The sequence below is a fragment of the Akebia trifoliata genome, chromosome 5 (genome assembly GCF_017979445.1).
Source record: "Akebia trifoliata isolate Shusen 1 chromosome 5, ASM1797944v1, whole genome shotgun sequence".
NCBI lineage: Eukaryota > Viridiplantae > Streptophyta > Magnoliopsida > Ranunculales > Lardizabalaceae > Akebia > Akebia trifoliata.
In genome coordinates, this window is record NC_141379.1 from 33,438,018 (window position 1) to 33,451,690 (window position 13,673).

The 13,673-nt window shown below is 34.7% G+C and overlaps 1 protein-coding gene across 1 annotated transcript; it reads right to left on the reverse strand.

Moving 5' to 3' along the window:
- Positions 1-3,536: 3,536 nt before the first annotated feature.
- Positions 3,537-9,237, reverse strand: LOC147402385 (bifunctional 3-dehydroquinate dehydratase/shikimate dehydrogenase, chloroplastic-like). The gene is made up of 10 exons (XM_086444019.1): positions 8,780-9,237; positions 7,750-7,855; positions 6,870-7,088; positions 6,078-6,418; positions 5,604-5,667; positions 5,318-5,426; positions 4,849-4,998; positions 4,580-4,728; positions 4,330-4,492; positions 3,537-3,741 (listed from the first exon to the last, which is right to left on the reverse strand). Exons 1-10 carry the CDS (start codon positions 8,992-8,994, stop codon positions 3,698-3,700), a joined length of 1,560 nt encoding a protein of 519 aa, XP_086300145.1. The 5' UTR covers positions 8,995-9,237; the 3' UTR covers positions 3,537-3,697.
- Positions 9,238-13,673: the final 4,436 nt, after the last annotated feature.

Sequence of the window (13,673 nt, forward strand, 5' to 3'; positions counted from 1 at the left end):
ATAGTAGTATAATATTATTCCAATTACTTTTTTTAGGGTAATTTTCAAAATTTATGAGGGGCATACTTTTTCCAATCCAGTCATTTTGATAGTGTTTTGTGACTTCACGTAAGAGTAGTTTAGAGAAGTAGCATCATCGGTAGTTCTCTCCAAGAGTTATTTATCTAAACACCCTTAAAGTGCTTTTGACTCCCCGTAAGAGTCAGAAGAACTTAAAAAAGTCAATCCACACAGGCCCTTTTTTTTTTTTCTAATCTTAGGTAGAGTAATTTTGTGAAGTACTCAACCATCCAAATACATATATATTACTTCTAACTCCTCGCAAAAGTAAAAAATACTTGAAAAAGTCAATCCAAACAAGCCCTTATTAATTTCAAAATAATGTTTTTTTTTTTTGTAGTTGTCCACTTTCAAAATATTGGATCAAGCCCAAAAGAAGAAGAAATTGAATTTTCTTTCTAAATTTGAATTTTTCTATAAAATCTAGAGGGTTTTGGTGGATTACCAATCTGGTTATCCATTTGAGCTCAACAACTCTTGGTAGGAGTTAAAATCTTACTAAGTTAATAAGAAAAGTGTTTTTCAATTTAAAAAGATATAGAGACCGATATAATTTGTTTGTTTATTTATTTATTTTTATTTTTTTGAGGGGGAGCAAGGAATAAACCTCTCATCATGTATAGTTTAGTGAGATAAATATTCTATCAAATTGTAATTTTGTGGGATTTACTTTATTTTCTTAATTCTTCAGTCCCTCTAAATTTATTATTTTTTGTAATTAGAACCTTTAACGTTAATTTTTTTTAATAATATCTCTTTAATTTTTTTTCACTTCTAATTCTTTAACTCGAAAGAGGATGTCCATGCCTGAATTCTAATGTTTAAAAACAACAACACACGTCAACATCATTAAAATTCAAAGTGGGGATTATACCGAATAGGTGCCAACATTAACAATCATGGGTAGGAATCGTGACCCACTACTTGATTGGCCATATTCCATTGTTTGGTGTACGATCGAGACCTCGCTCCATAACGATCGGGAATAAACCTTTCATCAGGTATAGTTTGGTGAGATAAATCTTCTATCAAATTATAATTTTGTGGGATTTATTTTATTTTCTTAATTCTTCACTCCCTCTAATTTTATTATTTTTCATCTTTTATCATTTTTAACGTCAATTTTTTTTAATAATATCTCTCCAATTTTTTGTTCACTTCTAATTCATTAACTCGAAAGAAGATGCCCGTACCTGAACTCTGATGTTTAAAAACAACGACACAAGTCAACGTCATTAAATTCAAAGTGGGGATTACACCTAATAGGTGCCAACATTGACAATCATGGGTAGGAATCGTGACCGACTACTCGATGGTCCATATTCCATTGTTTGGTGTACGATCGAGACCTCCCTCCATTACTCTCACCAACCTTTTTGCTGATGTTTTTATTACGAATTTCGTGGTAGGGAAAGATGCCTTTGTTTTGAGATGAGATGGAGAGAGTTAGTTATGGTGCACCTCATCAAAATTCGATGCAAATGAATAATAGTCGTCGATCAATAATTATTCAACTATTGGTGGTGATCAGTTTATGTTTGGGAGAAAGGTAGGTGACGCCACTGATGGATAATAGATGGGTCAGACTCCAGAGACAACGAGACACAATGAGGTGAGCAGAATCTATCTAATCTATCTAACTAGGAAACGTTGGTACGATAAGATGGGTCCCAAAAGATAAAAGAGTAAAAAATGTTACAAAGTTCAAGTATTAGGATGAGTCGACACGTTAAGAATGATACATGGGTTGCCTAAGTGGTAAGGGCGAGCACGTGAAGTGTGGGTTAGGCGCACGTCACGGGTTCGATTCCCCTCTTGGATTTTTCTCATGATTTAAGTGAGGGACTATGGCAGTGGGTTGTCCTCCCCGAGATTAGTTGTGACGCGTGCAAACTGGCCCGAATACTCGGTTAGTAAAAAAAAAAAAAAAAAAATGATACATGGAAAAAACACATCATCCCAACCCTTTAAATACAAAATCCAACTAATAAGATTTATCCTCAAGATAAGTATCTTCAATATGTGTGTTATGGAGATACATATAAATCTTGGCCGTCGGACATTTTATTTACATCGGTCAGGATCATGTGTTTTCTCATGAGTCAATGGATTCCAACTTAAAAGCTAAAATGATTAATTAAGGTAATTAAATATATAGTTGGATTGGGATCGGTTGACTCATGAAGAATTCCAATTACGAAATCTATAGTAGAAATTTATGTTTGGAACACATGAATACATTCATATGTGTATTTTAACTTAACAATTGGATTTCATATTATAATGTTTGGGATTTATTTTTGTTTATAAGTATAATAATAATAAAAATCTAGTCATCAATAATAAAAAATGTTTTGATCGTTATATAATAATATTTTTTTTAAATCTCAATGGTATTTTGTGAAAAAAAATTATTGAACATCTTCACTTTTTGTACTAAATAATAAATGAATTTTAAGGATATTTTAGAAAAGAAAAATGTTGAACCGACTTCCTTTGACACTGTGCTCAACATTGCACTAGCGTGACATTGTGTAGAGAAGCATAAATTTTTTTAATTTGTATATCGATGAAAAAGATCTATGCTTCTCTGCACACTGCCGCATTAGAATGCAGTGTCCAAGGAAGTCTGTTTAGAATGACTCTCTAAAAAACTAAAATTAAAGTTGTCAAATATACCAACATACACAGGTGGAGCCAGGATTTTCTTGTAGTAGGGACAAAGTATAATTAATGGTACAATTGAAGAGCTTGAAGATGAATGGTTTTGGGAAGAAATTCAGAGATCTTTGGTTAGAAGTTGAAAAAAATAATATTTAAGTCATTTACAATTAGTCTATGAGAAGGCCCAAGTCAGGAGGCAAATTGAAAAGGGGAAGGGCAAAAATTGAAGGGAGGCAAAGGAGTGGGAGCAATTGCCCCCACAACCTCCTTACTAGCTCCACCCCTGCCAACATACTAGAGGTTTCGGCTCTCGGGGACTAGGTGAAGTACTGAAGGGGGAACATGAAGATGAGAAAAGGGATTATTTGAATCTTCAAATAATATCACATGTGGCATTAATCAATTATGAAAATGGATTGTCCATAATGGTTCAAACTTGTAAACTATTTTTTATAAGGTTAGAAATATCAGAACGTCCCAACCAATCGGCTTCGAAGATGATGATAATGATTCAAAGGCATTGTTAAAATTCAACAGATCCTAACGCTCATTGTCGCTACATCGATAACTAGACTTTTAGCACCTTTTTTGTCGCACCCATTAAGAACTCCATTAGACTCCAAGCTACAACTTTGTTTTATTTTTTGATGGAGTGGTACAACCAAACGACAATGTCTCATGATAAAAATAAAAAGCACACACGTCATAGCCAATCCATTAGGTGTCAACAGATTTGGATTCGGAAAGTGTACAATATTTGGGTAGGGCTGAGCCATATCCGATGCCGATCCCATTCATTTAAATCAACTTGATAAAAATGAAATCTATAAATTACAATTTTATTCCAATTTTGGAATTTGGTATCATTGAATAATATTATAATTCCAATTTTGGAATTCAGTATCCTTGAATAAAATCAATAAAAAATAAGATAATGAGTTGATCACACAACAATCATTCTCAACGCAGTACGTCAGAATTTTGCTAAAACAATCTCGCGCATGAAGTCTTCCGGTGCTGCAGACACATGAGGAAACACATGTTAGTCGTGGACGCAACCACTTCAGTGGAACTGTGTGTGTGTGTGTGTGTGTGAATATATTATTAGATAAGATGGATTGATACACCCTCCTTAATCCGATCTAAACATGTTGAGTATATATTTTCTTCCACTCTCGGCCCTCGGGGGGTGTCATAACCCCAGTTAAGCCACGTGGCCCTCATATTCATAGTTCTCCTCCTATCCAACAGATAAGTCTTTGGAGTAGTTGGTTGGCTAACATGGTATCAGAGTGCTAGGTTTGTATAGGTCATGGATTCGATTCATTCCACTCTTATGGGTGACGGTGAATGTTGAGTGTATATTTTCCTCAACTCTCAGGTGTATCATAGTTAAGCCCCATTATACCACTAAGTGAAAAAAGGGGTAAATTCGACACCAAGGTCCTTTGAATCTGCTTTGATTTAGCCAAATTTGCCGGACCTTGGTGTCAAATTTAACACTTTTTTCACATAGTTTTTCGACCCCAAATCTTTGGGATAAGGCTTCAATGATGATGATGACAATGAGGTATGAAATGGATAGAGTCGAAGAAACAAGTGTACCTTCTCTGCCAGTAAATAGATTGAACTGTTCCATTGCCTGTCGGAGGAACATTTCGACACCACTCACAACAATGGCTCCAGCGGCCTCGGCTTCTTTCAAAAGTCTTGTTTTTCTTGGTGTGTAAACAGAATCAAAGACAAGTTGGTAAATTTCCAAGGTTTCCTACACAATCAAATAAGCAAAGTTTTTAGTACTCGAAACACTATGAGTTGTTTTAATTGAGATGAAAGAGAGAGTGTAGGATCAAACCGCAGCCACGGGGATTCGATCTGTATTTGGATGCATTCCTAAAGGAGTAGCATTTGCAAGGATCGCTCCTGTTTCAGGACGGAAGTTTACCAAATCTTCAAATCGTTGAGCTTCCCCTGAAACTGAGTGTGCCAGAGACTTTGCTCTCTCTTTTTGGATAGGAAAAAAATAAAAAAGATGGTTAGAAAAATATAAACAGAACTTGTATGAAAAATATAAGAAAAACCCAATTCATGATCATTATAGAGAGTAGAATTTTAGTATTTTACCATAATCTATGTCGAAAATGACGACTCGGGCTCCTCTGCTTTTGGCACCAAAAGCGAGTGCTCTACCAGCACCTCCAGCTCCAACTAGCACGAATGTTTTCCCATTGAGAGGAGATACGAGTGATGATTCCTCATCGATGCATTTGTTTGCTGTAAATTCAGTTCTAACAAATGTTAAAACAGTCGAACTTTGTCCACATTTTGGAATCATTAATTACTGAAGTTGATTTCAAAGAATCATCATTAATTCATTATAAAGGTATTAGATTATGATTAAAAAACACTAGAGAATTAGTAGAATTAGTGATGTTTTTCATCATTTTCAAGAAATTCAGTACTCGCAGTTTTAACAAACCTAAGGATCAGTTTACATTCAAGGGTCAACTAGAGAAAATTGAAGGGTATTTTCTCTTCTTCTGTTTTTCAAAACCTGAGAGAATTGGAGAAATTGTTGAGTAAATCATCAAACCTCTTAATGCATCCTCAATGGCGGTGATAGAAGCCTCACAATCTGTATTATAGCCGATCAGCTTCCCATCACTAGCTCTCCTTACAATGGTATTTACAGCTCCTATGGCCTGATGAAGCAGGAAAATCAGAAACTAATATATAATATTACTATATGATCCACAATAAAAATCATTCATGATGATCAAAATGAAGGTTTGAAATGTTTTATTTGTGAAACATTATGTAACCGTAAGCTTGAATGTAGCATTGAGACTCATAAACATAAACAACTAAGTGTCACGGACCTTGGCAAATGGATGGACTTCATCGCAGTACCCAATGACATCTTCCTTGTAAGGAATTCCAACACTACAGAACAGATCACATAAACAAAGAGAAGAAGAAAAATTATACTTCAGGATGAGATTGATCATAAATATAGAGAGCTTTTATTGCCACACCAACTTTTACTAATGCCACTTCTAGATGTGTGCAAGACCCAACCATCCATATCATGTAACGACACAAGAAGTTCAGGTTCTTGCTATTGACACATGTATTAGTGTCAAACACAATGCAAATAGCAACATGTAATGCAGTCTCACCTAAACTCAAGCTCAGTCCCCCTCCCCCACACCCTAAAATAGTCATTTTTTTTAAAAAAATCAAGCAAATATGGTGAAAGGATCCCCATATGTGAATAAAAAATCCGGTAACCTCAAGAAAAGAGTTACCATATTTCCAAGCGAAAAGATCCTCAAAGACAAGTAGGTACTAACCTGAAACCCACAAAGTCCGAGCATGGATAAACCCTAAAGAACTCCTTGAGATCATCGACGAGCATTGGAACATAAATTCCGTTGTAACCAACATGTCTAAAGGTAGGATTATGTAGAAGAGGGCCTTTACTGTGGCCTACTGGCTTTGAGATGAGCCCGAAAACTTTTGTTTCTGCATCTAAATACTCAGGCCTATAAGCTTGTTTAAGACTGTCCAAGGTAGGAAGACCGGGTATCGAATTGCTTCCCAATGATCCATAAACCAAGAAACCCCCAAACTTTGGACATAGTATTTGGCTTATAAGGCCTCGATCTCCTACGGAATATGCAATTAATGGTACCTGCAGGGATGACATATTAAGAAAACCAATGCATCCCAATTAAACTAGAAAGGAAAATGTTAGAGACATTCTATTACAACGCCAACTTTTTATAACGCCGCCCCAATTCATATGTAAATCACCAAAAATTTGCATGCATCTTGGGGTGGCGCTAGAAAAAGTTGGTGTCACAATAGAAGCTCTCAATATTTATTAGATGGTAATAAGACCGCCTACACTTTATGGAACCGAATGTTGGGCAATGAAGAAACATTTATATAGATTGAAAATAATAAAGATGATGATGATCCCAATATCTTGAGCTAAGGCTTTGATAATGGTGACAATGATACTAATTAATCGGTCTTAAAATCAATATCCATAAAAATAATACAATTTATAATGCTAATTAATCGGTCTTACAATCAATATCCATAAAAAGAAAAAAATTTATAATGCTAATTATACATACCTGGCAATGTGAAAGCAAATGAAAAATCTGTGATAGATCTGTAATATCGATTGCATCCGTGACAAGTTTGATGATATCGGCTCTAGTAGATTCCATGCATGCAACAAGAGTGCTGAGTTTCTCCCTCGAAGGGGTCCCACCACCCACATGACATGATACGATTATTTTGCTACGAGAAGGCTTGTTTAGATTTACATCCACCAAGAATTCAGAAGCAACCTGAATGTTATTATACAAAATACATCAAAATAAATTCAGGGATTAATAAAACTTTTAGATAACAAACACGTCAAAGATACGAAAAACTGATCCTCGCCTCCTATGACAGTAACACTCCTCTTAAGAGAGTAAAACAGAGGACTTAGATAAATATTTACTGAATTAATATTGTTTCCTTCCACAATGTTAACTGTTTAAAAAAAAAATGAACAAATCAAACATCTTAGTGGAAATTATGAGCATGACATTTATTATATTTTTTTTTTCTTAAAAATAGGCAGTTGAAATAGATAGTTTTATGTTGCAAAATAAAAATGGACTAAATAGGAAAAAAGTATTTTGGCCTCATTTACTATTTTGTTACTTTATGATGCATGTGTTATTGGATTCCATAAACCTAAATACTGTCTCAACAAGAACTGATATTAGAGAAGCTTTGCAATAACAATTTCATTATGGTGCCTAGAATATGAAAATATTTTGAAGAGATAAGAAATCATCAAGATCATTTACTGGTATACTTGGTACAACTTACTTCAAAGTAAGACAATAAAACCAAAAAAAAACATTAATCAATGAAGCTATTGTGTTACCGACAGATCTATTATAATTAAAGAAACATGTCATATATCTAAGTGAAAGAACATTAAATAAAAGCAACCTTGAACTCGACATCAATATAATCAGCTCCCAGTTTCATGGCCATACGAAGTGTATCCAATCGGCTCTTTTCATCACCTTCATACCGACCGCCATCCCACTTGGGTCTGAAACAAATACATAAAAAAATTCATAGAAGAATGAGCTTTCCATACTGCTCAAAAAAGCAATATTTTTCAAGTAACATGAGCAGAATGTGTTGAAGTGTTCATATGTGACAGCCCCAAAGAGATAAGGGCTTAAATTCCTCACTAATAACGCTTAGGCGGTTTTCGTGTATTAGTTAGGTTCGTGTCAAATGGTGTCAGAATCATCACCAAGTCTCAAGTACGCTTTGGCAGTTTTCATGTATTGGTTAGGTTCCAAATGGTATCAGAGTCATCACCAAGTCTCGGGGACACTTAGGCTGTTTTCGTATATATAACATAACACATACAAGATTCACTAACAAATTTTCATAGCATGGTTTTAAATCTCGTCCGAGACCAAGACAACTTGTCCGATACGTCTTGGTATCGTCCACCAACGAGACAGATAAACAAGTCAAACGTATCGGACGAGATTTAAAACCACGATTCATTTGTCTCACCGTTGAACAAGATGTCAAAACGAGTTTTAAAATCATATTTCATAGAACTTGATACCAAGAATCCAAGAAAAAAAAAATCGCGAAAAGATAGTCGTATAAAAAATACAAATACATGAAAAAAAAAAAAAAAAGGGTTCTATCTCTTTGAGGAAATCTCATATTAAGAATCTGATTAACACCAAAAATATTATGAAAACTATTTCTCAGCATAATTAACATTAATTCTACTAACTAAAATAAAATAGGTTCAAATAAGTAACTGAAGGGAACAGAGACATTTCATTGGATTTGATCAAAGCCCACATAAGACTACTTTTTCGATTAAAAAACGTCAAAAAGTTGTCAATTGAAACAGAATAGGCCCAATAGAAATCTAATTGAACAAGTGAATTTCATTAAAGCTAAATAGATTTAAGAACAAAATTTTCTGTTAGTTATATACCTATAGACAACGAGTACGGGCAATGGCCTATTTCTAAGGAGGATTTCCAGGTCTTCACTCGGCCGAAAGTTCTTTATATAGTCCAACCTGACCTCGACAAGGTCCGCACCTTGAGCCTTCGCCTGATCCATCTCAGTTGCCATCTGTTTGATAGTCTGACCCATTAATGGGACACAAACCATAGTTGAATTCTTCAAAACTCCAAGACTACCCATTTGAAGAAAAGATTGAAAGACCAACTTTAAAATATAAAAAAATCGAAATGACACACAAACAGCTTAATGAGATTGAACTCTTAATCGACACACACAATAGATGAGTTCCTCAACATTTCAATACTACCCAGAAAGATTAAAAGAAAAAAAGAAAAAAAAAAACTGAAAATCGAATCAAAGGGTATACAAAGGAGCTCAATGAGATTGAAGATGAACTTTTTCAGTTAAAATAGTAAATGGTGGAGTTGGTAGGTGAGGCTGGTGGATGGATTAAGCGAGTATAAAATAGCAAATTAAGAAAGAAAAACGGATAAAGATAATATATTTTTTTTAAATAAAAAAAGAAAAGAGGCGAGGAATTGAGATTGGAGGTAGCAGTTGGTAGGTCGTATTTGAAATGAGAGTTACTACGGGAATAAATCGGCTCAACAAGAACGAAGGATGTGAGGGTCCCGCAATCTTTCTCACAATCTTAATCTATTTTATTTGGCGACCCGCAGCCGTCTCAACAAAAATCGCGATTTGTTTGTTGGAGAGTTAGGTAGGACCGTGGGATGAGAGGTTGTATCTGTCTCGATTTTTATTTTTTCGCATTTTTTTCCCTTCTAAATTACGATTTTACCCCTTTTGTTTTTAGAAAGGTTTGAAGTTTGATTGATTACTTCAACTTCCAGGAAAAGGTCAAACGACAGGGTGACGTGGTAATAGACAAGTAGTGTTGTCGTCCACTGGGCAGACTGTCCTCCGTACGTCCAGACCATTGGATTGTCCTTTAGATCTACCTGTAAAACATGCGTTCCAAATCATCTTGAGTTTGAGTTATCCCTCTCCACACAAGGGCGGAGCTAGTAGGGAGCTGTGGGACAATTGCCCGTAGAACTTTAAGACACCCCTATATTTTTAATTAATTACATGTTTCATTTGTCCCCACTCCCTCACCTCTCTTCTTATTTGCCCCCACACCCTCATCTCTTGTTGATGACATTGTCTCTTACCCCGAAATTCTTATATATTAATTGAAAATGACCTAAATATTATTTTCTTCAACTTTTAATCAAAAATTTTTGAATTACTTTTTAAAATTTCTAGCACCGCCCTTGTCTCCACAACCTCAAGATTGTACCGCGAAAAGATATATATGATTCCTGTACACTTCCACATGATGAACATGAGGAAAGTGCAATACGAGGCACAATCTTGAGGCCACTTTGCATAATTCTTTTTTTTTTTTTGTGGGTATGGTGAAAAATAAGATAAAATAGAAGGTTGATTTAGACATGGTCCAAAAGTTTTCGAAACGGAGATAAATGGACTCAAATGGTTGTTTTCATCTTATGATTCCATTACGACTCATGATGGGGTTACAACATGAAAAAAGCTTATATTTGATGGATTAATGTGTCAAATTTTTTATTGTCAATTTTTTTTTTCAACAGATCGAAATTGTCAAATTAATGGAGGATGGGAGAAATTTAATAACTATACGTCGTCGAATTGGGGAACATAAAAATTTCTATAGCCATGATCCGGTCGAAATTTTTGTGTTTATTTTCTTGAAATCCTTAGAATTGTTTTTTTTTTCTTTCGTCAAATAACGCCCTTGATATGCTCTTACTCATTGCTTTCGCTCTTTCCATGAATCATTTTTCATAATCAAATGTGTGCTTGAATTAAAAGTTGTATCTTTTCTTAGAAAACGGTGAATCCATCACTTGTAAAAGTGAAAATTTTATTTTACAAAATTGCAAAAAAGCAACCCCCACCCCCCTACGCGCCTGGTTAGTCTGAAAGTTATATGTTTTTAAGGTAGGTCTCTGCAAGTCCCCCAAAATCATAAATAATTATAGCCAAAGGGACTCTTAGATAAAAAGTCGTGTCACTTGGTTATTTTGTAAATTTTTGAAGTAGTAGTAAATTCGTTGTCTCTAAAAAAAAATAGCATATTTCTTTTTATCTAAAGATCATTTGACTATTATTATATATTCCTTTGTGGTATTTTGCAAAGTCTACCCAAAACATGTATGATTGTCAAATGATACCCTGAACCAAACATTAAATAACTTGCTATTTTAAATACCCACCCCTCGGAGTCCCATAATAAATAAATAAATAAATAAAATTGGTAATTGAGTTTAAAAAGAAGCATTAGTTGTTGGGTCACAATGGTGGTAGTTGTAAGTGGAAATTTTTATTTTTTACCAATGTCAAGATCATCTTAGCCACTCAATAGAACAAGAAGTAACAACTCATGATAGACCTACATTCGAGTTATGGAGCAAATTCATTAGAACATACTTAGAGCACAAAATCTATGATATCGCCAGATTCTGTATGTTTTGGGGAAAAAATCTCGTGAGCATCTCACAACGATACAACCCTTTACGACTGGGTCACTTAATATCGATTTGACCCAATTAAGGAGATTATCTAACAAAATTAGGTCACAACCAACTAATTTAATTGTGCCATAACAAACATCTAATACCAACGATTGGCTAACAAAAGTAGGTTCCCAACAAATGTCCACCAACGTCAACTTGATATAAATAGTGCACGTGGGTAGGATGCTTGCTTATGTCCATTAATTCGTTATGTGTCAACTCTTGCGAGTAAGATAACGAGTGCAATTAGTGTTATTATGCCGGGGATTCTAAAATATGCCACAACAAAAAAAAAAAAAGACAAATAGTTTGGATCTAGGGATAGCCAATTTCTAGTGAGATGAGTAAGAAATAGAGGCAGAGACTAAAGGTTTACTAGTTGAGGATATTTAGTAGGAAAAAAGTTTTATTAATTGTTCTATGAAGTTATCATTCAAAAATTAGGAGGCATCTAATAAGAAGAACTTAGATTAAAGTGTATTAAATAATTTTCTAAGAAAAGAATGGTCATTCAAGACTCCTCATAAACATGGGAAATGTTCAACACCCAACAATTTGTCCAATATTTTGTTCTACATGCGTTAGGAATTTTGAAATGAAAGATGATCTCTAATAAAATTCATTCCAAAACTCCTAACCCATGTAGGGCAAAATATATTAGGCAAAATATTGGCCAAATTGTTGGGTGTTGAACGGGGCCCATATATATTTGAGGAAGCTATAGATGATTCAAAGTAAACCACTTTATATATTACAAAAATATTACACGACTTTCTATTCCATTTATTTAATTTGATTCCTTTAAAAAATAAACCCTATTTGGCGGCTTTGTCCATTTGACTAGGACACTGTTGTGCCACAAAGCCTCAAATGGTCAATTTGGTACCTACTTGGGGAAGGCTGATGAGGTCGCTTTACCATTTAATAATTGGCTCTCGAAGCTAACGCAACGGACTTCTCGTGTGCCAATTTGCTTTCGTCAATAAATAGTTGATTACGTGGACTCGGTGGTTGGTAGATTGACTCACCTAACACACATCACCTCATCCCTACGACTCTACCTCACTTTTTCAAAGATATACACGTGGTATACAGAAATATTGACCTCTACCACTAATATTTCATTTGAATGGCCGTCTAAAAGATCATATATTTGTCTACAACCTCGAGATCATCACTATGATGAATTTAATTTTATTACTCTACTTCAGATCTAGAAATTGGTGTGGTACTTGGAAAGAGCCTCTTATGGTCAAGATTCACAATTTTATTTGCTAATGGGCAAGAATCGTCTATCAACACCGACAAATAATACATCTATGCATCCGACTAGTCTTACTAAGCTATTAAGGATTTCACCATCACGCAAGAGAAGATAAACTCAATTTCTCTCCACCATATTTGGATTGACATGAGAGAATTTGGGACAACTTTGAAATTTTAAAATATCTTAAAAGAGATCTAGGGGTAGAGTTGGAATTATAAAATATTTTAAAAGAGTTTCTCTCCTCTTCTCTCCCACTCAACAATCCAAATAAGAGAAATGGAGAGAAACTCATTTATTTTCTCTTCTCCTCTCCACCTCTTTCAATCCAAACATAGTCTAAGGGTCCTTGGACTCACCTTTATCGTATCCAGAAACATGATTTAATGCTTAAGAGTTGTAGTAGACAAAATTCTATGAACTTTGAAAAAAAATTCAAATTTTTTTTCACCGTTGAATTTCAATTTTAAGTTTGGGAATTATGTAGAAGTCCAGTAGCTGTCCACTTTTAGAACCTTAAATCAAACTCAAAAGATTTTTTTTTTTTATCTGAGCTTTTCGAAGAAACTTAGTGTGATGTGATGTGGAAATCCATTTGAGCAAAACAACCCTTAGTAAGGCTTAACAACATCTTACTAAGTTAGTAAGGAAAATGTTTCTCAACATCTATTTATAGATTTAGGTATTCTTAGATTTTTTAGGATACCATTCTCTTGTCATTATTACTTATCTCGAGGTTGCATATGTATAATTGGATTTCGTCATATCTTTACCTCTACATATACGATCCCAGCCTTGACACTTGGAGATTGTCCATGTGTATATAATCCTAACCGTTCAATCTATAGATCACAATGCTCCAAAATAGTTTGTATGTTAGGTAGTAGAGATTGGTAGGTGAGGGCAAGGCTTGTGGCCCATCAATTCACATAAAATAATTATTCAAGAGTTGTGTACCCACCCTACTTTGGTAGGCCTTCCAATCTCTTCTGGTCCTCTGTCTGGGTCATTAAGGTGTGGCCCACTCAGGGCCC

What these genes read in the sequence shown, in the direction of transcription:
- LOC147402385 (XM_086444019.1), bottom strand. Translation starts at nt 8,994, where the DNA reads ATGGGTAGTCTTGGAGTTTTGAAGAATTCAACTATGGTTTGTGTCCCA. An exon ending in TCGGACTTTGTGGGTTTCAG is followed by an intron (nt 5,668 to 6,077) that starts GTTAGTACCTAC and finishes TCTGTTCTGTAG; the next exon opens with TGTTGGAATTCCTTACAAGG. An exon ending in CATTGAGGATGCATTAAGAG is followed by an intron (nt 4,999 to 5,317) that starts GTTTGATGATTT and finishes CTGAATTTACAG; the next exon opens with CAAACAAATGCATCGATGAG.